The 23,334-nt window shown below is 43.4% G+C and overlaps 1 protein-coding gene across 2 annotated transcripts in view; it reads left to right on the top strand.

Moving 5' to 3' along the window:
• The first annotated feature begins 5,264 nt into the window (after nucleotides 1–5,264).
• The window catches only part of ANKH (ANKH inorganic pyrophosphate transport regulator), a 161,385-nt gene continuing 143,315 nt past the window's right edge, over nucleotides 5,265–23,334 (top strand). Inside the window, exon 1 of one of the 2 annotated variants that reach the window (XM_033178818.1) lies at nucleotides 5,265–5,709. In XM_033178818.1, coding sequence (XP_033034709.1) covers nucleotides 5,614–5,709 — 96 coding nt within the window. In that variant the 5' untranslated portion in view covers nucleotides 5,265–5,613. The remainder of the gene's footprint in view (nucleotides 5,710–23,334) is intronic. The other variant, XM_033178817.1, reaches the window with a different exon arrangement.

Raw genomic sequence — 23,334 nt, 5'->3', positions numbered from 1 at the left:
GAGTTAGTAGTTACCAATGCACAATGCCACCAGATTACATAGTTACCCTGGCAAGAGTCTCTCCAAACAGTTTTATTCTCCAGCAGTTACAGAAAAATAAAAATTTATCAAAGTGCATAAGGTATATATCTGTGCTCTGATTTAAGCTGCCTTAAATTCTTTCCTCAGAATAAAAGGGGACTAAGTAAGAAAAACACTTGCGTGAAATGTATCTGCTGTCAATTTTTCTTTGATTTAATTTTATTTTTTCAACATGTAAAACATGAATGTTACCAAAGCCAAAATTAGATTCTAAGGTACATTCAGAGAAATCATTCTTCCATCCCAAATCCAACCTGTTCTCTTCCTTCTCTCATAAACATTTAATTAATTTTTGGCTTATCCTACCAGTGTTTCTTTTCACAAATATAAGCAAATTCACATGCACACACACACCTACATCCATATTCATATTTCTCTCCCTTTTTGCCCCCAAAATAGCATAATACCATTTATGGTTTGGCACCTTGCTTTTCTCACTTAACAAAATATTCTACAGATTATTCCATATAAGTATAAAGAATTCTTCCCCATTCCTTTTTACAGCACACATTTTGAAGCATCTGTGTGGTCCCTTTAAAAATATTATTAAGGAAATCATTAAAAGTGAGAACTATAACTCTTGGCAGAATTTAGCTAGCTAATTCTAGCTTATCTACAGCCAACGACAGTTTCAGGATCATTTACCCATTCCCCTCACCTCCTACCTCCACTTCTGGCATGTGCTGAGAGTACAGAAACTGACTTTAATAATTAGCCCAGGCAAATTACACATAGGCTTTGGGCTGGAATAGCAAAAGTAAAACTTAACAATTGGGAGGAAGCAAATAACTTCTCTTTTTGCTGTCTTGGAATCTGGCAACTGGGCAGAAATAATGACTTTATCAATAGGATGATGTTCATACGAACACAATTAAGTAGGCTGAAAACGTAGACTTCCCCTTATCACATCCCCAAAGAGACATGGAGCAAAATTACTCTAGGCCCAAATACAGAACTGTGAGGCTTAAATTTATACCTAGTCTACCCTATATTGGAGGTTTGCGACTCAAAACTAGACACCAATCTGTAGGACCAAGCCTTCCATCAAAGTTGTTAAATAACTTGGCTATACTAAATACATGACATTGGATCACTGCATAAAATCAATGAAGATAACCCTGTTGGGTCAAGCTTACACAGATCAATATGGCATCTGCTCCCAAACCATGTTCACTGCTACAATCCCAACTTGACATCATTGGGTTCCTCAAGTCAAGGAGGTCTGAGTTACAGAGTTCGAAAACTGGATAACCTTAAACATGATCTTTTATTTTGCCCTTTGCTGCAGATGTTCCTTGGTGACGGGTTGCAGGGGGTTACTTGAATCCATTCATTTAAGATCAATTTCAGAAAAAAAGATAAATTAGACATGTATGTAACTTTTAGTCTTTCTTTCTGCATAAGCTCCTTTAAAAAATTAGAGTTAATAATTTTAGGCACCCAAATGATATTGCTGGTTATTTATGAAATTGTTTTGCAAAGAGTAACTTTTTCCATGCTCTGAAATCAGTGCTACCTTGCACTTCCAAAAGTTTTATAATTTTTAAAAACTTGATAAAAAAAACATATATGCCCACTGCGTTAAACACAGAAAAGTATACAAAGGAAGGAATAATCAGCCATATTCATACCACTCAGCAATAACCATCCACTGTGAATAGTTGAGCATATTTTCTTCCAGCATTTTTTCTACATATACATATTTTTTCTTACACTATTGGGTGTAGTTTGTAAATCTTATAGTGATTTTTGACCAAAAACCATCAAGTCTAAGACTTTATAAATAGAAGATAAGGCTGCACCTTCCAAAAGAAAACATCTAATGATTTGGGGATGTCTTTTTGGCTTCTGGGTAATTAAAAAAATTTCCTACTCATTCTCATCACTTACATTCTTAAGTTATCTTTTCAAACAACAAAGTTTAAAAAGAGAGGCCGGGTGCAATGGCTCACACCTGTAATCCCAGAACTTTGGGAGGCCGAGGTGGGCAGATCACCTGAGGTCAGGAGTTCAAGACCAGCCTGGCCAACATGGTGAAACCCTGTCTCTACTAAAAATACAAAAAACTAGCCAGGTGTGGTAGTGCATGCCTGTAATCCCAGGTATTTGTGAGGCTGAGGCAGGAGAATCGCTTGAATCTGGGAGGTGGAGGCTGCAGTGAGCTGAGACAGCACCATTGCATTCCAGCCTGGGTCCAGCGACAAGAGCGAAACTCCATCTCAAAAATAAAATAAAATAAATTAGATAAATAAGTAAATAAAAAGACAGAGGCAGAAGGCAACATTTCGCGTTTGGGTCAAGATGGCTAGCAGGCTGGCTACCGCAGCACCAGACAGGTGGCTGGATGGTATTTGAAAATGGTATGACAATGCTGCAGGATTTGAGAAACTAGAGTCAACGTGACATGAGACGATATATGAGGATGAAGACGTAAAGGAAGCCATACGAGGGCTTTCTAATGGCAGGATGTTTCGCATTAGAACACTGGACCTGACTAAGAGACAGCAGATCTTGTCTTAAGAGCAGTGGACCAAACATCTATAGAACAAATTCTACCATGAGCCATAACTGAAAGCGCTTATTTGGGAAAGAAAAGAATGAGAAGAATGGTCAAAGAAGTCATCACATATTTGAAGTCTGGATGCAGCTGTTCTTCAAGTATTTTTATGAAGACGGTTAAACCTGAAACATATAATTTCAGAAATATTTGGTCTGCCAACGTTTTACTTTAAATAAATGTCTATTATGATCATTAAAAAAACAAAAAATATAAAGAGGAGCCAAAACTCTCTTTGAAATCTGTTTCAGATTTTGACTGTGACAAAAAATAATGAAATGTCTCATTCGTTTCCATGTTGCCATAGTGTTACTGAAATTCATAGGCCTTTAAAATCTAAAAAGGGCTCTTTGCCATAATCAGAGATGACACTTCCAAATCACTCATTTAAAAAATGCACTTTTAGAACACTCAAACAAGGATGATGACCTTTCATTGATTCACTGGAATTTTCTCACCATTGTCTCTAAAGACCAAAGGTGTGCGTTCGCATCAGGCAGCCGGGGCTGTGGCTGTCCTTGTCCGGAGACCAATGAAAGCAAACTGGACTTGATTGAGATCGATCTAGGACCTCATCAATCCCACATTCTAGACAAAGGTCAGTGTAATTAGATTGCTCTAAGTAAAATGAGCCCATGAAACCTAGAATAACAGAATGATAAACCATGAGGTGATATTTGTTTTAGGGGAAAAAAAAAACCTCTTTCCCAGAGAATTCCTTTAAATAACAGGCTCCCTTTTTGTATACTTAGGTTACATTCAAATATATTAAAACACACCTTTCAAGAACTTGCTCCTGAAGATAGTCCTGTCCACATGAACCTCCTGTTTTGCTGGGAAATCTTTTAAATACAGTATTGCTATTTGACACACTTAACACAATAAATACTTATCTAAGTTTAACTTTAATGATAGGGAATGTAATTTGAGGTTACAACAGAGCTACAAGGTAAATTAGTTTCCTATTTCTCAAAGTCTGCTCAAATTGTGTGGAATTTCAAAAAAGCATTTTAAAAGGATGTAAAATATGGAAACATTTATTTATTATTTTTTGAGAGGTAGTCTCACTCTGCCACCCAGGCTTGAGTGCCGTGGGTGACGCTGCAACCTTCGTCTCCCGGGTTCAAGTGATTCTCCTGCCTCAGCCTCTCGAGTAGCTGGGACTACAGACGCTCACCCCTCATGCCTGGCCTATGGAAACATTTAATACTTTCAAAGTAGTTGGGAAACACCTGAACCCAGGATATTAAGGTCTCAAGCTCACTATTTACAAAAGCTTTACAAAGCTAAATGGTGAGTTAACAGGTTCATTCTAGGTACAAGATACTTTCTTACGTTTAACAATAAATTACTTCATTATGTTTATTAAATGCAAAGAGATGTGTGTGAGAGCGGGTACAAAATAGTAAGACCAGGATAGGCTACATACTATGCACGCCCCGTACAAAACGAAAATGCAGAGACCCTTGTTCAAATTCAAGAGTGCGTTAGTCCTTTTCAGTGCGGGCCCTTTCTGACTGCACAGATCGCACGCCCGTGACGCCAGCCCTGCCCACAGTCCCTTTTCATTCACCGGGTCCTCCTCCCTCGTGTCACAGTGCTGGGGTGTGGGGATGGATGCTGGCGTTGCTGTCACACTGCCGAGCTTTAGGTCAAACTCTCAGCACCGCGACTAGTTACCCTGAAATCACTAAGGCCCGGTATTACAAAACACAGTACACTTTTCTCTTTCTTCCCCTTTATTTAAAAGAGATGATAGGCTTTACGAGTTATTTTTTTAATACCGCCTTTTTACAATGAAAAGAATTCGGGAGTACTGTTTGCAAACTGCAGCAGACAGGTCTGAGCGCCCCAGAAGGCGGCCGGCCCCAGCCTGGAAGCCTGCGGGGACCACTCCCTGCTGCCCTGGAGCATGTCCCCCAGGGACACAGGACACCGTTGCCCCTGGAAACCCTGGGGACAGGCTCCCTCCTGGCGACCTTTCCTCGTTTCTTTCGCACCACCCCCCACGAGCGGCACCTCCATACCTCCCGGGCCGCTAGTCCCCCAAAGCAGGCCCCGGCCCCGGCGCAAGCTGCCTCCTCCGCAGTCCCCGCCAGCCGCCAGCCCGGCCACCGCCGGACGGCGCCCTTCTCAGTCCCGCGCCCTAGCCCTCCTCGCGCGTCCGCGCCCACGTCGCTTGCCCCGGCTGCAAAGTCTTCCAGACGTCCGGGCCCTCCCGGCACAGCGCGGGAACCCCAGCCCCCGGCCCCGCGGGACGCGGGCTACAAGGCCGGGCCGGCGAGCCAGGGCACCCGGGGCCTCGAGGCGGCCCACCGCCCCCGCCCCCCACCGGCGCCCCCGCGCCCCCAGACCGTCCCCGCCGCACCCTCAGCACCACCACCCCCGGGCCGGCCGACGCTCCGCGGCGAGTCCCGCCCAGCGCCCAAGAGGCGCCGGCCCCACGGCCTGAGCTTGCGCAGCGCCCCCCGCGGCCGCGCCGAGCGCAGGCGACGGCACAGGGAAGGAGGCCGCGGCGCGCCCGGCCCGGCCCCCTCCCCAGCCCGCCCCCGGGGCCGCTGGCGGTGTCCGCGCCTCCGCGCCCGCCCCTGATTTCCTCCGGGCGGCGGCGGCGGCGGCGGCGCCTCGTGCGCGAGGTTATTTATTTCCGGGCCCCAGAGCGCTTATAATGGAGCCGCTGTCAGCAGAACCTTCTGCCGCCGCCGCCGCCGCCGTCCCTCCTCTTTTTTTTCCCGGCAGATCTTTGTTGTGTGGGAGGGCAGCAGGGATGGACTTGAGCTTGCGGATCCCTTGCTAGAGCAGCCGCGCTCGGAGAAGGCGTCGCAGCCGCGAGGAGGAGCCGCCGCCGCCGCGCCCGAGGCCCCGCCGCCCGCGGCCTCTGTCGGCCCGCGCCCCGCTCGCCCCGTCGCCCTTCGCCTCCCGCAGAGTCCCCTCGCGGCAGCAGATGTGTGTGGGGTCAGCCCACGGCGGGGACTATGGTGAAATTCCCGGCGCTCACGCACTACTGGCCCCTGATCCGGTTCTTGGTGCCCCTGGGCATCACCAACATAGCCATCGACTTCGGGGAGCAGGTAAGCCCGGCCCCGCGCCCCGCGCCCTCTCGCCCTCTCGCCCTGCCTTGGCCTTACACGCCCGGACACTGGGGCGGAGGGGAGTCACCTGCTCCGAGTCCCTCTTTATCCTGGAACATTTGGTCGGATGTGCAGCTTGTCAAGGGTGACTTTTCTAGCACCCCATTTCCTCCCTCCGTCCCCTCAATTATTCAGCAGACTTTTCCAGCCCTCTCTGGAAAATGTTAAAGACTGAATGGTGTGAAGCTTCACCTACGTATGGAAGGGTTTTTAGTGCACGGCAGGATTATGTAATTTGCAATTATGTAAACCTCAGCTCTGTAATGAAAATGTAGTTTCTAGTAGCTTAAGTGCTGGGTTTTTATTTACCCGTGGCTGGTGGTAATGGTGACGGTGGGGAAATTCTGTTTTATAATGCGTCCAAGTTGATTTCCCAGGTACTTCTAATTTTTAAACATCTGTTTCGTAGTCCAGGTAAGGATTAGGGGTATCCCGAATGTGTCCTGATAAGCCGGTCTTGACCATTTCTAGTTTGGGATTTCTGTTTTTTCCTTTTCCTTTTCCTTTCCTACTTTCTTTTCTTTTCTCTTTTTTTCATGGGCCACTAAAGAAGGGGAGCACATTTTTGTTTGGTGTCACCTTCTTGTCCTTGTTTCTTTTCACGTTTTCTCCATGTGGCGTCATTGCAAATCTAGCGCTGCAGGCTCTCCAGCGATGGGGCATTGGCACCCTGCACTTTGCATGTGGGGACCGTTTTGGCAGGGCCACCAGCGGGATGCAGCTGCGTCCTAAGGCCGGGGAGAGGATTTGGTGATGGGGAGGCAGTGACATGCCACCCTGATGGGCAGGTGTCCCAAGTGGCCAGAGCGTGTGACGAGCGGCACTCCCGTATTGTGGTACTGTCTTCTTTCCTTTTAAGTCGAGACTTAAACGGATATTTATATAGAATATGCGCCTGTTTTGATGCAGTACTCGTTGTAAAAGCCAAACAGCTTTCAGGAGGCAGTTACAAACCGGAGATTTGTTTGACTCCTTCGTTTGACGAATATCTGTTTGGATTTTTCTCTCTGTGCTCAGAACTTTTGAATAATTGCAACTCTATAAGCTCCCTAATATGTAGCCCACATTGTAAGCTACTTTTTACTTTGAATTTTGTTGATGATAGGTGTTCACAGTATGGCATATTCTCTAGAGACCTTTGTTTACAGAGCCAACCAATGTCCTTTGATAAAATCTTGTCTGTTCTATTGCCACTGTGTCCTGCCAGTGCCTCACAAGGGTACCCCAAGGGCTTCTCCTTCCCTGCTCCACCCTGTACCTGCCCACCTTCCCTTCTTTCTATAGTAACTGGTTACTTTAAACATTTCCTACAATCTGTAGAAAAGCTTTTAGACGTGAATTTACTACATGGCCCATTTTAGATGAGTCAAATGCTGTATATTCACTCGAGCCTTTCCTATTTTAAGGCTTACCTTCTTGAAGCTGTCCCAAAGGTTGTCAGAAAGCCCAGGCCGCTCATCTGAACTGGTGTGTGTTTGTGTGCATGTAAGAATCATATAGAGATAACTAGTGGAAATAAGAGTAGTCTGTGTCATCATTAAACCACCTGATGCATACCACAATATTGCCTCCCTTTTGCCTTGATTTAATGAAAGGTTGACATAACTAGGTTTGATTTTAGTATAAGAAAAAGAATCTCCTGAAGTCACAAAAGGGAGGTTAAACATAAGAGACAACTATCTAGATGGTTTATCCTCACGGGTCTAATAATTCTAACTCATCCTTAAAACATTGCTAACCTGATTATCATGGCTGATGTAAGCACAGTACTTAACGGAGTTGTGTTTTTGCAGAGAAGCAAAATGTTATCAACAAGTGTCATTTGAGGTCCTTTTCCCGAAAACACCAGAGTATTTATGAGGTTATAGGCTGCCTGGCGGGTGGAGATATTTTATCACAGAATTAAGGGTGGAGAAATGTGGGGAAGAAATTGATAGGTTTTCCAAACATTGCTTTGCCTTCTGGTGTCAGATGATAATTGTTTTGCAAAATGTTGCAGGGTGAGAGAGAGCGAGACTTGCTTACTCTTTCTCAGCATTAAACTGGAGGGAAAGAATTACAGTGGGAGCTGAAGAGTGGCCTGATATGTGTGGGTGATGAATAGAAGAACATTTTACCCCAACTCTTCTGAAGCACAGTAAAGAGGAGGAGAAATGAACCAGTTTGCAAGAGTAGGTCTACGTTAGCTGAAAATATGCAGTCCTTGATTTTATATGGAGTTCTAGACAGACACATGTAGGTCCTGCTGCTGAGTGGGCAGGTGTATTACACCTTGCTGGGAGTGAGTGGTGGCATATTTGTCAGCGATTTACAAATCCTAAGATGGAGAGGTAGCACGGGAGTACAAAGGTCAATGCAGCCTCAGGTTCACATGTTTTTGAGATGATTAAGATATGCAAAATTAGGCTGGGCAAGGTGGCTTATGCCTATCTATGATTGTAGCACTTCGGGAGGGCAATCTTTGGGGGGCTTAGGCTAGAGGATTGCTTAGGCTAAGGTGGGAGGATTGCTTTAGCTCAGGAATTAAAAACCAGCCTGGGCAACATAGTGAAACCTCATCTCTATTAAAAAAAAAAAAAAAAAGAGGCCAGGCACAATAGCTCACACCTGTAATCCCATCACTTTGGGAGGCAAGGTGGATGGATCAGTTGAAGTCAGGAGTTCAAGACCAGCCTGGCCAACATGATGAAATTCCATCTCTACTAAAAAATACAAACAAACAAACAAAAATTAGCCAGGCATGGTGTTGCATGCCTGTACTCCTAGCTACTCAGGAGGCTGAGGTGGGAGAATTGCATTGAACCCTCAGAGGCAGAGGTTGCAGTAAGCCAAGACTGTACCACTACGCACTCCAGCCTGGGTGACAGAGCAAGACTCTGTCTTAAAAAAAAAAAAAAAAAAAGAAATGCAAAATTAGAAAATAAAACCTCTCATGCGCTTTTAAGTTCCTGGCTTGTCAAGAACAAAACAATAGCAAAATTATATTAAATGTTTCTTAGATGAGGTGTTTTATGATGATAAATATAACAGTTCATGGTTTCTTTAAAAAACATGTACAGATCTTTTGAAATGGAAATCCAGCTATGTACAAGATTCCACTGAAAGTTAAGTAAGCTGCACATATGAGACCATGTAAAGAAATTGCCTGTTAATGACCCCAGAGCCAGAGTGTGTGGAGGGGCTAAGGAAAGAGCCTGTAACAGTCTCTCCAGAAACTTCTGATTTTCTCCATGAAAATTACCTGTTGTATACAGATTTCTTAGCCATTTTATAGCTCAGTCAGGGAGGAAACCAAATATTATGGACTATTTCCTCTAACAAAACTAGCAAAACCTATTATCACGTTTTTTCAGTTTTGGTAGTGGCCGTAATTTGAGGTGGTGAGGGGGAGAGGTTGAATTTTTATACTAAAAAAAGCTCTATGGAATAAAATGATCTGCCCTGTCTCTACATAGGCACCAGAGAAAATGGGAACACATCTCCTTTTGCAGAAACTGAAATAACGTTTGTATTATAGAGCGCTATTGGTATATAAAATACTTTATGATCATTGTATATCTAGAATTATTTTATCTCAATGTTTACAGATTGAGAATCAAAAGTATTAATCACTTCCATTAATCGAGCACCTAGTATGTGCCTATATCTCAGCATATGATATATATAAGGAAAGAATGAGAGGCCTACACATGGTAAGGTACTTGTTCAAGATGACACAAGCAGTAAATGGCAGAGCTAAGGTTCAAGCCCATACCCCCCCGGCCCTTACAAATTTAGGAATAAGTTCTAGCTTTTCTGATTCCCAGACTAGGTCTAAGTTTAATCTTAACTGTTGTATATTGAAAAAAAATTTTTTTTTTTTGAGATCGAATCTCGCTTGTTGCCCAGGCTAGAGTGCAGTGGTGTGATCTTGGCTCACTACAGCCACCATTTCCCAGGCTCAAGCGATTCTCCTGCCTCAGTCCCCCAAGTAACGGGGACTACAGGCGTGCACCACCACCCCCGGCTAATTTTTGTATTTTTTGTAGAGATGGAGTTTCACCACGTTGCCCAGGCTGGTCTTGAACTCCTGAGGTCACGTGATCCGCCTACCTTGGCCTTCCAAAACGAGAGCCACCACGTCCAGCCTGTGTGTTGAATTTTAAAAACTCAACAGATGTAGGATGATTAAAAGGAGGGCTTCCAGGAAAGGGATATTATGACAAATAAGTTCATTTTAAGAAAAGCTGAATTACCCAGATAATTAAGTCAACACTGTATCTTATGTTAACAAGGTTGGCATAGCTTTTGGTCAGAGTAGGGGTGGGGGGAAGAAACAACTGATACCTCACAATAAAGTTGTTTAGAAGTCACTTGGTCTTTATCATTAGAACAATACAGATTGCTAAGGAAAGGAACATATTGAGATAGTCTTTAAACAATATATTTCTTTTAAAGTATCTGCAAATGTTCATTTGATCTCACCATGTCCAAAGAATTGTTATTCTGTTTAAATTTGGTTCAAAGTCCCCAATTTCCTTAAAAGCCAAATTCACCAAATGACACAGAACAAATTAGTGAACTTTTTTTTTTTTTTTTTGAGATGGAGTCTCGCTCTGTCGCCCAGGCTGGAGTGCAGTGGTGCGATCTCAGCTCATTGCAAGCTCTGCCTGCCGGGTTCACGCCATTCTCCCGCCTCAGCCTCCCGAGTAGCTGGGACTACAGGCACCCGCCACCATACCCGGCTAATTTTTTGTATTTTTAGTAGAGACAAGGTTTCACTGTGTTAGTCAGGATGTTCTCGATCTCCTGACCTTGTGATCCGCCTGCCTCAGCCTCCCAAAGTGCTGGGATTACAGGCGTGAGTCACTGTGCCTGGCCTGAACTTTTTTAAAAGGTACTCAGTATTACTTAAAATGTTAAGGGCAACGTTGCTGTGAAGACCTTGAAGGAGAAAAGAAAGTTGAAATTGTTCTCACTTAAGAAATGTGTTCTGCCTAGGGGCAGGTAATCTACTCTTTTACGCTCAAAGGATAAATGGGACTGGGTGTGGTGGCTCACACCTTTAATCCCAGCACTTTGGGAGGCCGAGGCAGGCAGATTGCCTGAGACCAGCCTGGACAACATGGAGAAACCCTGTCTCTACTAAAAATACAAAATTAGCCAGGCATGGTGGCGGGCGCCTGTAATCTCAGCTACTTAGGAGGCTGAGGCAGGAGAATTGTTTGAACCAGGGAGGCGGAGGTTGCAGTGAGCTGAGACCGCACTGAATACCTCAGTACCTTTCAAATACTTTAGATATTTCAAATTGCTTGTATGATTTACTGAATTTGGTTGGGTCTAATATGATAATTCGAAGACCAGAGCTGTTTATCTGTGAATGGAGAGTTTTGCACATGAATTGTGAGAATTCCTGGAGTTAGATGTGTAATAGGAGTGTTCATATATCTTCAGCCCTTTCTATTTAGGAAACCTAGAGTTAGGCTTCCACAGTATAAGAGGGTTCCAAGTTATTAATATCACAAGATGGACAAAAAGAGACGCCCAGGAAAAATAGCTTGGAGAAGTGCACCCTCTCCACACTTCCTCCCAAAGTACAACAGAAGTATTTCATTCGATTAGGAGGAACAGAACTAAAAAGGACAGGTGTAGTCTATGGCACTGGCTCCAGCAGGGAAGAGCCTCTTCATCCAAGATCACTGAGCAATGGAGAGGACCTCCTTTGACAGTGCTTAAGCGCTTGCCCTAAGGAACAAGACAGGGATCTGTTGTAAGATTCACTTCCCAAAGCGCTTCAAGAAAGAAATGGCAATCTCAGGCTAAGGCTCTGAGTCACTGTGAGGGAGACTTTTCCCCCTCCAGTCTATTCTGTAGTAACAGAATACATTTCAAAATAATTATTTTTCCTAATTATAAATAGAAGTAATATCAGCTAATTGTTTAAAGTTTGGTAAATATTTTTTAAATGGGAAAAAGTACCTCTAATTTCACTCCTAAAGCTCCTTTAACAATTTGGGTATCTCCTACCAATTTATTCTTTTCTTTTCTTTTCTTTTATTATTATTATTTTTTGAGAAGGAGTTTTGTTCTTGTTGCCCAGGCTAGAGTGCAATGGTGTGATCTCAGCTCACCGCAACCTCCGCCTCCCAGGTTCAAGTGATTCTTCTGCCTCAGCCTCCCAAGTAGCTGGGATTACAGGCATGCGCCAGCACGCCTGGCTAATTTTGTATTTTTAGTAGAGACGGGGTTTCTCCATGTTGGTCAGGCTGGTCTCAAACTCCCAACCTCATGTCATCCTCCCGTCTCGGCCTCCCAAAGTGCTGGGATCACAGGTGTGAGCCACTGTGCCTGGCTGCCAATTTATTTTTATAACATAATTGAGGAAGTATATGTGTGTGTGGGGTGTGTGTGTGTGTGTACATTATATATATACACACATATAAAAATGGTGTGTATGTGTATATATACACACATTATATATATAAAATGGTTTATGTGTGTATGTTTCACAAAACACAGAAGCATTTTCCCTAAACTATTTACAAGTATTTAAGTATGATTTTAAATTGCAGCTTATTATGTGGTTATGAGAGCATGCTGTAATTCCTTTTGCGTGTATTACCTTATTGTTAAACAAAGATTTGTTTATTTTTGCAATATAAAGTTTCAATGAACATCTTTGTGTAATAAGTAGATAATGTGTTTTCTCTGACTACCTTGGGCTTTATGCCTGGCATAATTTGGTGCCTATTTCAGTTTCCGATTCATACATAGAAAATGAGGTCATGCCTTTCTTGCAGTCCATATTTAGTCAAGGACACTGTGACCTCCTTAGTCCAACTGGTACTTACTTCCCTGCTGTGTTTCCCAGTTTTCTTTAGATGTCCATCTGCATTTAAAATACATCTCTTAAGATGACTTAGGTAAGCAGGTTGTTTCTAGAGCCATAGAGGTATAATCCTGAGGTTGGTTTGTTTACTCATTTACTCATTCATTTATTTATTGAGGTGGTTTGATGACCAGCCTAGATACTGCTCTATCTAAATACTTACAAGCATATCAATCATACAGAAACAATATTTACATCTCTTTCTAGTAATCAAATTCTTTAAAAGCAGTTTTTATTTTGTTTTGTTTTGAGACAAGTCTCACACTGTGGCCCAGGCTGGAGAACAGTGGTACAAATACCAGCTTACTGCAGCCTTGAATTCTGGGCTAAAGCCATCCTTCAGCCTCAGCCTCCGAGTAGCTCGGATTCCAGGCATATGCAACCATGTCTGCCTAATTTTTTTCTTTTTGTAGAGATGGGATCTTGTGATGTTGCCCAGGCTGGTCTTGAACTCCTGGGTTTAAGCAATCCTCCCATCTCAGCCTCCCAAACTGCTGGGATTATAGGCATGAGCCACCACATCCAGCCTAAAAACAGTTTTTAAAGGGTACAATGTGATACTGTTTATGGAAACCACTTTTTAGATGAGACAAGCCCAGTTTTATATTAGCGGTGAATAATTTGGTTTCCATATTTGGTTTGGGACAATGGAGCAGGTTATGTTAGGTGGCAGGAGGAGAGAGCATGGGTGGAGAACCATTCCTTATTGTCTTGTGTGAGTAAATAAACCTCGTTAAGCTCCTGGTGTAGCATACCAGAGTGACTTGGGTGGTGTCTACATTAAAAAAAGAAAAAATCAGGTATTTTTTGAACACCTATGACTCTTATTAGTTTCTGTAGAGATGCAATAGAGAAAAATCCAGTTTTCTACAGCCTTATCTTGGTTTGAGCTACCCACATGAGTGAATTTGCTTGATAACCGAAGCTAATACTTCAAAGTGGAAGTCACTGGGTTTTTCCTCTTTTTTTAGTATGAAAACTAGTATTGTTGGAAATCTAACCTATACTGCACATTTATCTACCTTATTAAATGAGTATCATATGGCAAAGCATAATGTAGCATCTTTGGAGGCTGTGAATGTCCATTGTGCCAGGAAGTCATGTGAGATTCAAGATACTTAACCAAGGGATTGGCACCAACCAGTGGGAGCTGACTTTGGCCAGTCTTGAGCCCTGCATGACCAGCAGCAGTGTTGTGGCCTTCTTGAGACTCTTAAGTGTGTGGTTGGGTTTAATAAAACTTTTTATAGGCCATGTGCCTGCTTCTATCATTTTAATACTAACCAGTTGCCAGTCAGCTGGTTAGTAGTAGTCAGTTGCTACTGGTTTCAGTAACTGGTTACTGTGGACTCAGTTTCCTCTTCTTGCTGTGCAGTATACCCGTGTAACCACTTAATGATAACACAAACACCATAAACATAGCTAATATTTATTGAGTTCTTGGTTTTTAATGTTCTGCTGTGGACTTGCTCTGGGCCCAGGCAGCTAAAATTCACTAGAATTCCAGGAAAAATGAAGGAGTAACTTTGGTGGCTTCCTTTGGGAAAAGCATTTATACTTTATGACACTCGTTTTCCTGCTCTCATTTTGCATCTGTTCTAGCGAGATTCTAGGGCCAATGGCAGTGAAGTGATTTTTGAACAAGGCAAGGAAGCATGGGCATATTCCACCCAGCCCCTGCCCTCAAATTGTTTAGATCCTGGTTAAGAAAACACATATGAAGCACCTTTTTGCAATCGGAGCGGCACAGAGCAAAATGTCTGATTATACAGCACAGTTTATCATGACACAGGACGAGTTGCTCAGTAATTGCAGCCGAGCAGTAAGTCTGTGGTCATGAAACAGCAAGATGTTTGGACATAGTTCTCATCTGGATGTTCCACCTCCTGCTTTTCCTCTCTAAATGCTCTGCTGGGGAATGTGGAGAGCTCTGGTCTGCGAAGATGAAGATAGAATTGCAAGCTAGGTCCATTAGATAGGTCTGTATCAGCCCAGATGTTGTTTTTGTTTGTTGGTTGGTTTTCCATGGTTTTGGGATCATTCAGTTACTGTTCCAACAACCAAATATCAGTCATGATGCTCTGAGAACAAATGAGCTTAAAATTGCAAAGACAACATTTAGGAGGGATTTCAGTCAACTAGAAGGTTTAATCATCAGAATTTACTGTTTCTCCTATGTAGTTGCTTCTTCATACCAAAAATGCCCTTTTTGTTTGTTTGTTTGTTTGAGACAGAGTTTCGCTCTTGTTGCCCAGGCTGGAGTGCAGTGACGTGGTCTCAGCTCGCTGCAACGTCTGCCTCCCCTGCAACGTTGAGCCATTCCCCTGCCTCAGCCTCCTGAGTAGCTGGGATTAGAGGCGCGTGCCACCATGCCCAGCTAATTTCCATATTTTTAGTAGAGATGGGTTTCACCATGTTGGCCAGGCTGGTCTCAAACTGCTGACCTCAAGTGATCCACCTGCCTGGGACTCCCAAAGTGCTGGGATTACAGGTGTGAGCCACCATGCGCAGCCCCAGAAATGCTCTTAAAGTCCATCCAGGGAAGGAAAGTAACTTGGTTATTTGTCAGGGCAAAGGTTGGGGGCAATATTTATTCCGCTAGATAAAATGTTATCAAAAGACAGTCTACATCTGGTTCAGGGTCCCTAGGGACAGACTGACCAGCTTTGTCTCTAGTTAGGGGGAGGATATTTTGGCTTAAGTTAGTTCGCAGGTCCTAGGTGGTTTTTAGATCAGTAATGGCATTTTCCAGAGGCACTGAAAAGTGGGTTGATAAAAAGAGAGTGTAGATAAGAATCTACACTCTCCTCAATAAGATGGGCTGATGTCACTGTCCCCAGCCTGGGGGACAGAGGAGGGGCTGTACATGTGTGGCTCTGTAGTCTGGAGCATGAGGAGGTGACAGGCACTGCACACACCACACCCACCAGGCTATCTCACCTGGGCAGAAATATGCCAGTGAGGACCTCTGGGTCCAGGCTGGGGAGAAATCCAAAAATAGAGCAGAGTCCCCAGATAGGGAGTTTCAAAGATGACTTCAAAAGTGAGGTTGAGGCTTCTTAGGACATTTCGTTGTCCTGATTAAATGGCTGGAAAGCAGAATGTCTGCTGACAGGTTAATTAGGCTTTTCCTAGTGAGCTAGATGAACCAGCAACCAGGAGGGGCAGAGGTCAGCTCTGTGGTTATCAGCTTCTGAGGACGTGAGAAGGAAAGGTGGCTTTTATTCTGTGCGTGACCCGAAGAGGAATATTATGTGCCTGGAGTCTTGGAGGTTCAGTCATCCTGTGCGAGCATTTATGTTGTGAGAACTAGTTGCTTCAGGTTACTGCCTTTCATTCAAATTATAGTGAGTCCATATCAATAAGCTTCTCAGAACCCTTACTTCACTTAAAAAATATACATAGGCCGGGCATGGTGGCTTATGCTTTTAATCCCAGTGCTTTGGGAGGCCAAAGTGGGCAGATCACTTGAGTTCAGGAGTTCAAGGCCAGCCTGACCAACATGGTGAAACTCTGTCTCTACTAAAAACACAAAAATTAGCCAGGTGTGGTGGTGGGCACCTGTGGTCCCAGCTACTTGGGAGGCTGAGGCAGGAGAATCGCTTGAGCCCGGGAGGTGGAGGTTGCAGTGAGTTGAGGTCGCGCCGCTGCACTCCAGCCTGGGCGTCACAGTGAGACTCCATCTGAAAATAAGTTAATAATAAAATAAAAATATATACAACGTTTAAGCGGAGAAGAGTAGTTGAGTTTTTCTGCCTGCCGTTTTCTAATTTGCCATTTGACTTAGCTGGGGCTGCTTTGTGTTTCCAAAACTGTTTTTAAGGTGATAAGAAGTTTGTATGCTTTTTTATGCTGCCCTGTGAACCACCCGGAGATCGACTGGCCACTGGGTCTTGCATTTTAATAGAGGGGAATAGTAGTGTGGAGAATATAAAATAGTAAAAACAACAACAAAAAATTCTCTGACTTCTCAGTGCTTTAAATGGTTTAGAGGAAATTCACCATGGCTAAGACACTGAGGCCTCCCACCATGTGTGGCCTAAACTTGACGTTTTATAAAGGCAAACTGCACAGAGGAGAGTAACAAATAACCACACTTAATAAGGAGGCAGTAACTTTCAGCTCTTCGTGATTCCAGCCAAGTCCAATGCCACAGTGAGTGGAAAGACAACTCACAGCCAGCCTGACAAGGGAGTCAAGACAGCGCCCTTCTCCTCTGCAGGTTTCTGTGTTCGAATGTCCTCACCACCTTCTGGAGAGAGACCTTGTCTCTTTGGGATGGTTTTGGATGCAGCCTTGCATCACCTGAGAAGACACCTGGCCTAGAGCCTGGCGTGCAGCCGGTGGTACCTCATTTCTACCCCCACGCAGAGACATTCCACCACCTGGGGCTCACGCCTATTGGGCTGTCTCCTAAACGTGGGCAGATTTCCTGGCATTGTAGGTAGTTAGTCCACCACGTGTTTCCCAGCCTCTCCTAGACAAACCAGTGTTTCCGCACCGAATAGCAAGGAGCTTGAGCTTAATTCCAGGTATAGTGGAGACCTGCCGAAGGCCCTAAAGTGGTGGATGGCAGTAAGCCTCAGTAGCTGAACTGTAGAATCTCCTTTGTTTTTGTAAAATTCATATTTACTCTGTTTTCCTTTAGGCTGTATGTGAAATGTACAGATCTTAAGTGTATAGGTCTATGAGTTCTGTCAAATGGCAGATGCATACCTGTGTGTAATCCACACCATGAGGATATGGGACATTTCCATCAGCCCAGATACATCCACAGTGCCCTTTGGCAGTCTTCCTAGCCAACCACTGTTCTGATTCCTGTGCCAGCCCTTGTAACTGCTCGTGAAAATGACACACGTGCATTGTTATTACAGTGTCTAGCACCTTATTCTTTCTTATTGCAAAATATAGCTTAATATCGAGTATTTTAGTGGCTTTTCAGCAGGTGGAGAGTTTGTAAAATAATTGTTTCCAACGGTACACATCTTAAATTATGTGTACTGTTGATCATTTTGATGTTCAGACATGGTTTGAAAAGCCTGCATTAAAAAACTAATGTCTACAACAAAATGGGGCATATACATACAATGGACTATTACACAGCCTTAAAAGGAATTAAATTATGATGTATGCTACAACATAGGCAAACCCTGAAGACATTATGCTGAATAAAATAAGCCAGACACAAAAAGACAACTGTTGCATAATTGATGGCATTTATATGAGGTAAGCAGAATAGTCAAGTTTGTAGAGATAGAAGGTAGAATAGTAGTTACCAGAGGCCAGGGGAGAGGAGAATAGGGAGCTGTTGTTTAATGGACATAGAGTTTCAATATGAGGTGATGAAAAAGCTCTAGAGATGGATGGCATTGATGTGCACATACTTAATACCACTGAATCGTACACTTAAAAATTATTAAAATGATAAATTTTATGTATATTTTATCAAAATTAAAAACTTTCAATTAACACCATAAGCTACTGGAAAAGCCTGTGGTATTTGAAGAGGAACTCGCTTTAAAAAATAAGACTAAATATATTAATTGTGTTGTATTTATAGATCCAATTCATTTTCATTTTAAAAAGAAGGAAAACAAAAGTATCAAAAAGAAAATAAGAATCTTATGCAAGCCCACCACCTAGAAATCTGTATCTTATTTTAGTGCATAATCTTCTTACCTCTTTTCTACGAATGTATTTTATTTTATTTATTTGTTTGTTTTTTGAGGTGGAGTTTCACTCTGTTGCCCAGGCTGGAGTGCAATGGTGCGATCTCAGCTCACTGCAACCTCTACCTCCCAGGTTTAAGTGATTATCCTGCCTCAGCCTCCTGAGTAACTGGGACTACAGGCACTAACCGCCATGCCAGGCCATTTTTAAAATTTTTAATAGAGACAGGGTTTTACTGTGCTGGCCAGGCTTGTCTCAAACTTTTGACCTTGTGATTCACCCCCCTTAGCCTCCCAAAGTGTTAGGATTACAGGCATGAGCCACCATGTTTGGCACTATGCATGCATTTTAAAACAATATTGTAACCTTTCCCTACTTTTTATCATAGGCAGTTTTTCTTGATTTTAAATATTCATCTAAAATTTGATGAATCGGGAGCTATGCTGTAAGGTTATAAAGACATAAGAATGATACAAAGGACTTTGGGGACTCTGGGGGAAGGGTGGGAAGTGGGTGAGGGATAAAGACCACACACTGGGTACAGTGTGCACTGCTCAGGTGACAGGCACACCAAAATCTCAGAAATCACCGCTAAAGAACTTACCCATGTAAGCAAAAACCACCTGTACTCCAAAAATTATTGAAATAAAAATTATTTCAAAAATTATTGAAATTAAAATTAGAAAAAAGTAAAATAAAATGTGATGATTAATGGTCCTAGCTTCCATCACATGGATATTCCATCATCTATGTAACCAATTATCTGTAGTTAATTTTCAAACTATTTGTTTTATTCCTATTATAAATAGTGCTATGAAACATTTTTTCTACAGAAATCTTTGTACACATCTGATTATTTCTTTGGGTTAATATTACTGGTCACAATGCCCCCGTTTGCTAGGCTTCTGCGGGGCGGCCCCACACCCCTGTGTAGACATTGTTCCAGCTTTCCTTAGAGATGCTGGGTCTGGATGAGCCTGTGTCCCTGATCCTGGCACGTGGTGGGTGTTCCTCCCTTGAAGCTATTTTATTGCCCTGTGACTTTGAGAATCTGCATTTTAGTTCTCTCCAGCCACACCATGTTGAACTCCTTCACGTAATTTTGTTAAAGGTATTGTTTAATGCTGAGAGATCTACTAAGTTTTTCTTTTTCTTTTTTTTTTTGAGACGGAGTCTCTGTCAGTCAGGCTGGAGTGCAGTGGCGCGGGCTCGGCTCACCGCAACCTCCGCCTCCCAGGTTCAAGCGATTCTCCTGCCTCAGCCTCCCAAGTAGCTGGGATCACAGGCACCCACCACCATGCCTGGCTAACTTTTGTATTTTTTTTTAGTAGAGATGGGGTTTTAGTATGTTGGCCAGGTTGATCTTGAACTCCTGACCTCAAGTGATCTGCCTGCCTTGGCCTCCCAGAGTGCTGGGATTTCAGGCATGAGCCATTGCACCCAGCAGTTCTTCTTAATGTAATACTTTTAAACTGCCTCTGGACTTTCATTTTTTAAAATAAATACCTTTTGGACCAAATATATGCTGCCTCTGTGGCTAGGCATACTTGCGGGGAGGGCAGGGACTGTTTTGGTTTTACTCCCCTGTATATCTGGGAAGATCTCACTTCCTGCGAGGAACTGCTTTGTCTCTAGTTAAAGGGAGGATGTTTGGATGCCTGGTACCTTTTGGACCAAACATGTACTGCAAGTGTGGTTAGGCATACGCGTGGGGTGGGCAGGGACTGTATTGGTTTTACTCCCCTGTATATTTGGGAAGATCTCAGTTCCTGCATGGTTCCAGACAGAGAACAGCGCTTTCTTTAAGTGAGTTCACCGGTGCTCAAGAAGTTTTGCTTCCCTGTGAACATGTGGGTGGGAAAGGAAAAAAAAACGTGCAGACCTTCCTACATGCCAGACCCTCGGTATGGGGCATGCACTGTGGAGAGTCACCTTCCCCATTTCGAAGATGAATAGGTAAATAGCTTCTGGCGTGTGGAGTCAGGCTTGTCTGACTCGTGGCTCATGCTTAAGAGTCTCATAGGTGAATTTTGGTGTTGACAGCCTGTGAGAGAAAAGCAGAGCTGGTGATATTTAGGGAAAATCAAAGAGAAAAACGTTCTTTTTCCTTTTCTACCAGGCTGACCATGTTTTTATCCATTTCACCTGGTCTTGCTCTTTCAAGTCTATATCAGAGAAAAGGAGCAAAAGAGGAAGGAGAGGGGAAATGGTTCATGGTCATCCAGAAGTGAACTGAGTTCCCAGGGCCTGTCCTGTGCTCTCCCAGTATCAGTGGTGCAAGCTGATCACCGCATGGTGGATAGAAAAATCACGGGCACCTGATAGTCAGGACCTCTGCACCCACTGGCTCTGTGACCTTGAACAGAGAACTTGACCTCTGTAGGCTTCAATTTTTTCAATTGTAAATAGGGGTAAAGGATTGATATACCTTCTTTTGGAGATCTGGGCCAAACAGACTGGATGTGAAAGTGCTTTGAAAAATGTGAAATGGTGCATGTATGTATGATAGTATTGTAGAGACTTTGAGTTTGGTATGCAGCTGCTATACCTGTTTTATTTTTATGTTTTCTTTCTTTCTTTTTTCTTTTTTTTTTGAGACAGGGTCAGGCTCTGTCTCCCAGGCTAGAGTACAGTGATGTGATCATGGCTCACTGCAGCCTCCGCCTCTTCTATTTTTTGTAGAGATGGGGCTTTGCTATGTTACCCAGGCTGGTCTCAAACTCCTGGACTCAAGCGATTAGCCTGCCCACTTTGGCTTCCCAAAGTGCTGGGGGCTTGAGCCACCACACCCTGCTTGTTTTTATGCTTTCTTGACTAACTGACTTTTCTTGCTTTGTATTCATTCAATGAATTGCCTTAAGGGGATATCTTTAAGCCAGAGCCAACTGGTTAGGGGCAAGCAGAAGCAAGCAAACGACAGATGATTGGGACACTCAGATATTACAGCATGTGTGTCAGCATGCCGCCTTTTTTTTTTTTTTTTTCCACTTTCGGGAAAAGGCCTTTAAAGCTGGATTTTCTCAGTAGTGTGCCTTTTAAAAACTGAGTTACTAAGATTTAAATAACATATGCTTTCTGAAATGATAGACGAAATTTAATCTTCATTTAATTATAGGCTGCTATTTGACACGGGCTTAGGGGGAGGGTAGCTACCATGTACCATGGACTCCTTCAGTAATCAAGTCATTCAAGAGGGACCAAGTCTTTCTCAATTTTGTTGACAATTATGATAACACACCATGGTGTTTTGACATAGTGTACGATGGTTGCTTAATGAGATAAAAGTTGCAATTCACTTCCCAAAGTGCTTAGTATACAGTTTTGGAGTATTTTCATTATTAAATAATGGGGAGTATGGAACACAGAGGGCAAGAGTATATTCATGAATTTGTTCATTCAACAATTGTTTCTTGAATATTTCTGATGTGCTAGTCACTGAATGGAGTCAGCAAAAGGACAAATGCAGTCCTTGCCTTCAAGTGAGTCTATCTATTAATAGGAGGGCAAATAGACGAGGAGGCACTTAGCAAGAAATAGGATTGAGGCTGGGAGGAGGAGACCAGGGGCTTTGCTCTGGGATCCTATGGGAGGAATCCTTAGCCTATCCTGAGAATCAGGGAGGCTTTTTGTTCCAGCTGAGGCCTAAAGAGAATACTGCGTCCCCATTCTGGCATTCTGGAAAGCAAGACAGATCCAGTGGAGGAATGAAAGATGCTTAATATGACTGGAACAGGGAATAAGACCAGGGGAATGGCAGGAGGAGAGGATGGCTGGGTAAGTGAACCCGGACTGGGAAGGGCCCAGTCATTCAGGGTAAGGAACGTGGACTTGGTCCTCCTCAAAGTGGAGAGCTTTCTTAGTAGGGTGTGCTGTGCTCAGATTTACATATTTGAAAGATAATTTGGTTTCAATATAGCTACTGAATTAGAGGGAGGTGAGACCAAAGGCATGGAGACCAATTAAGAGGCTACAATGGCAACTACCAGAGAGACAGTGGTGGCCTGGTTCGGAGGGTGGAAGAGAAATAACCTACAATCAAATGGACCTGGCTCTGATCAGATGGGGTGGGAGAGGCTGGGGCAGTTGATGATGCCACCAAGTTTTATTTTATTTATTTATTTTAGAAACAGGGTCTCACTCTGTCACCCAGGCTGGAGTGCAGTGGCACGATCTTGGCACACTCTGGGGCTCAAGTGGTCCACCTCAGCCTCCAGAGTAGCCGGGACCACAGGTGCATGCCACCATGCCTGGCTAATTTTTAAAGTGTTTTTTTTTTTTTTTCTTGGTAGAGACTGGGTCCTGTTATGTTGTCCTGTTATGTTGTCCCTTACCCTGAATGACTGGGCCCTTCCCAGTCCGGGTTCACTTACCCAGCCATCCTCTCCTCCTGCCATTCCCCTGGTCTTATTCCCTATTCCAGTCATATTAAGCATCTTTCATTCCTCCACTGGATCTGTCTTGCTTTCCAGAATGCCAGAATGGGGACGCAGTATTCTCTTTGAGGCTGATCTCAAACTCTTAGGCCCAAGAGATCCTTCTGCCTCAACCTCCCAAAGTGCTGGGATTACAGGTGTGAGCCACCATGCCCAGCTGCCACCAAGCTTTAAAAGAGCTGGGTTGTGGCAAAGAGAATGAATTCTGTTTCAGTCGTGTTAATTTGTTAGATTTAGTGAAATGTTTTAACTTGCTTGCCTGAGAGAATACAAGTTATGAATAAACAGTGGGAACTGCAAGGAATACTTGGCGTTGGATCTCTCTCTTCAGGACATTCTTTGTCAGTGGGAGCCGTACTGGAATTCATTTTTCCTACCTGCAAATGCTATGAATATTCATTTATCCCTTTAAAATATAAAAATGTTCTATTATAATAGTTAGTTCTCCACCATTTGCCTTAATGAAATAGAAGTATAGTGATAAACAGAAATAGAAATAGTGATGTAGAAAATTCAAAACTATTTATGAATATTTGGCACTGGAATACATTAGGGTTTTGGAGGATACAAATTTCTCTGTATCATCATTGTGCT

The sequence above is a fragment of the Trachypithecus francoisi genome, unplaced genomic scaffold (assembly GCF_009764315.1).
Source record: "Trachypithecus francoisi isolate TF-2019V2 unplaced genomic scaffold, Tfra_2.0 Lachesis_group2, whole genome shotgun sequence".
Taxonomy (NCBI): Eukaryota; Metazoa; Chordata; class Mammalia; order Primates; family Cercopithecidae; genus Trachypithecus; species Trachypithecus francoisi.
The sequence above is the reverse complement of the archived record's forward strand: the minus strand, read 5'-3'. Positions and strand labels throughout refer to the sequence as shown.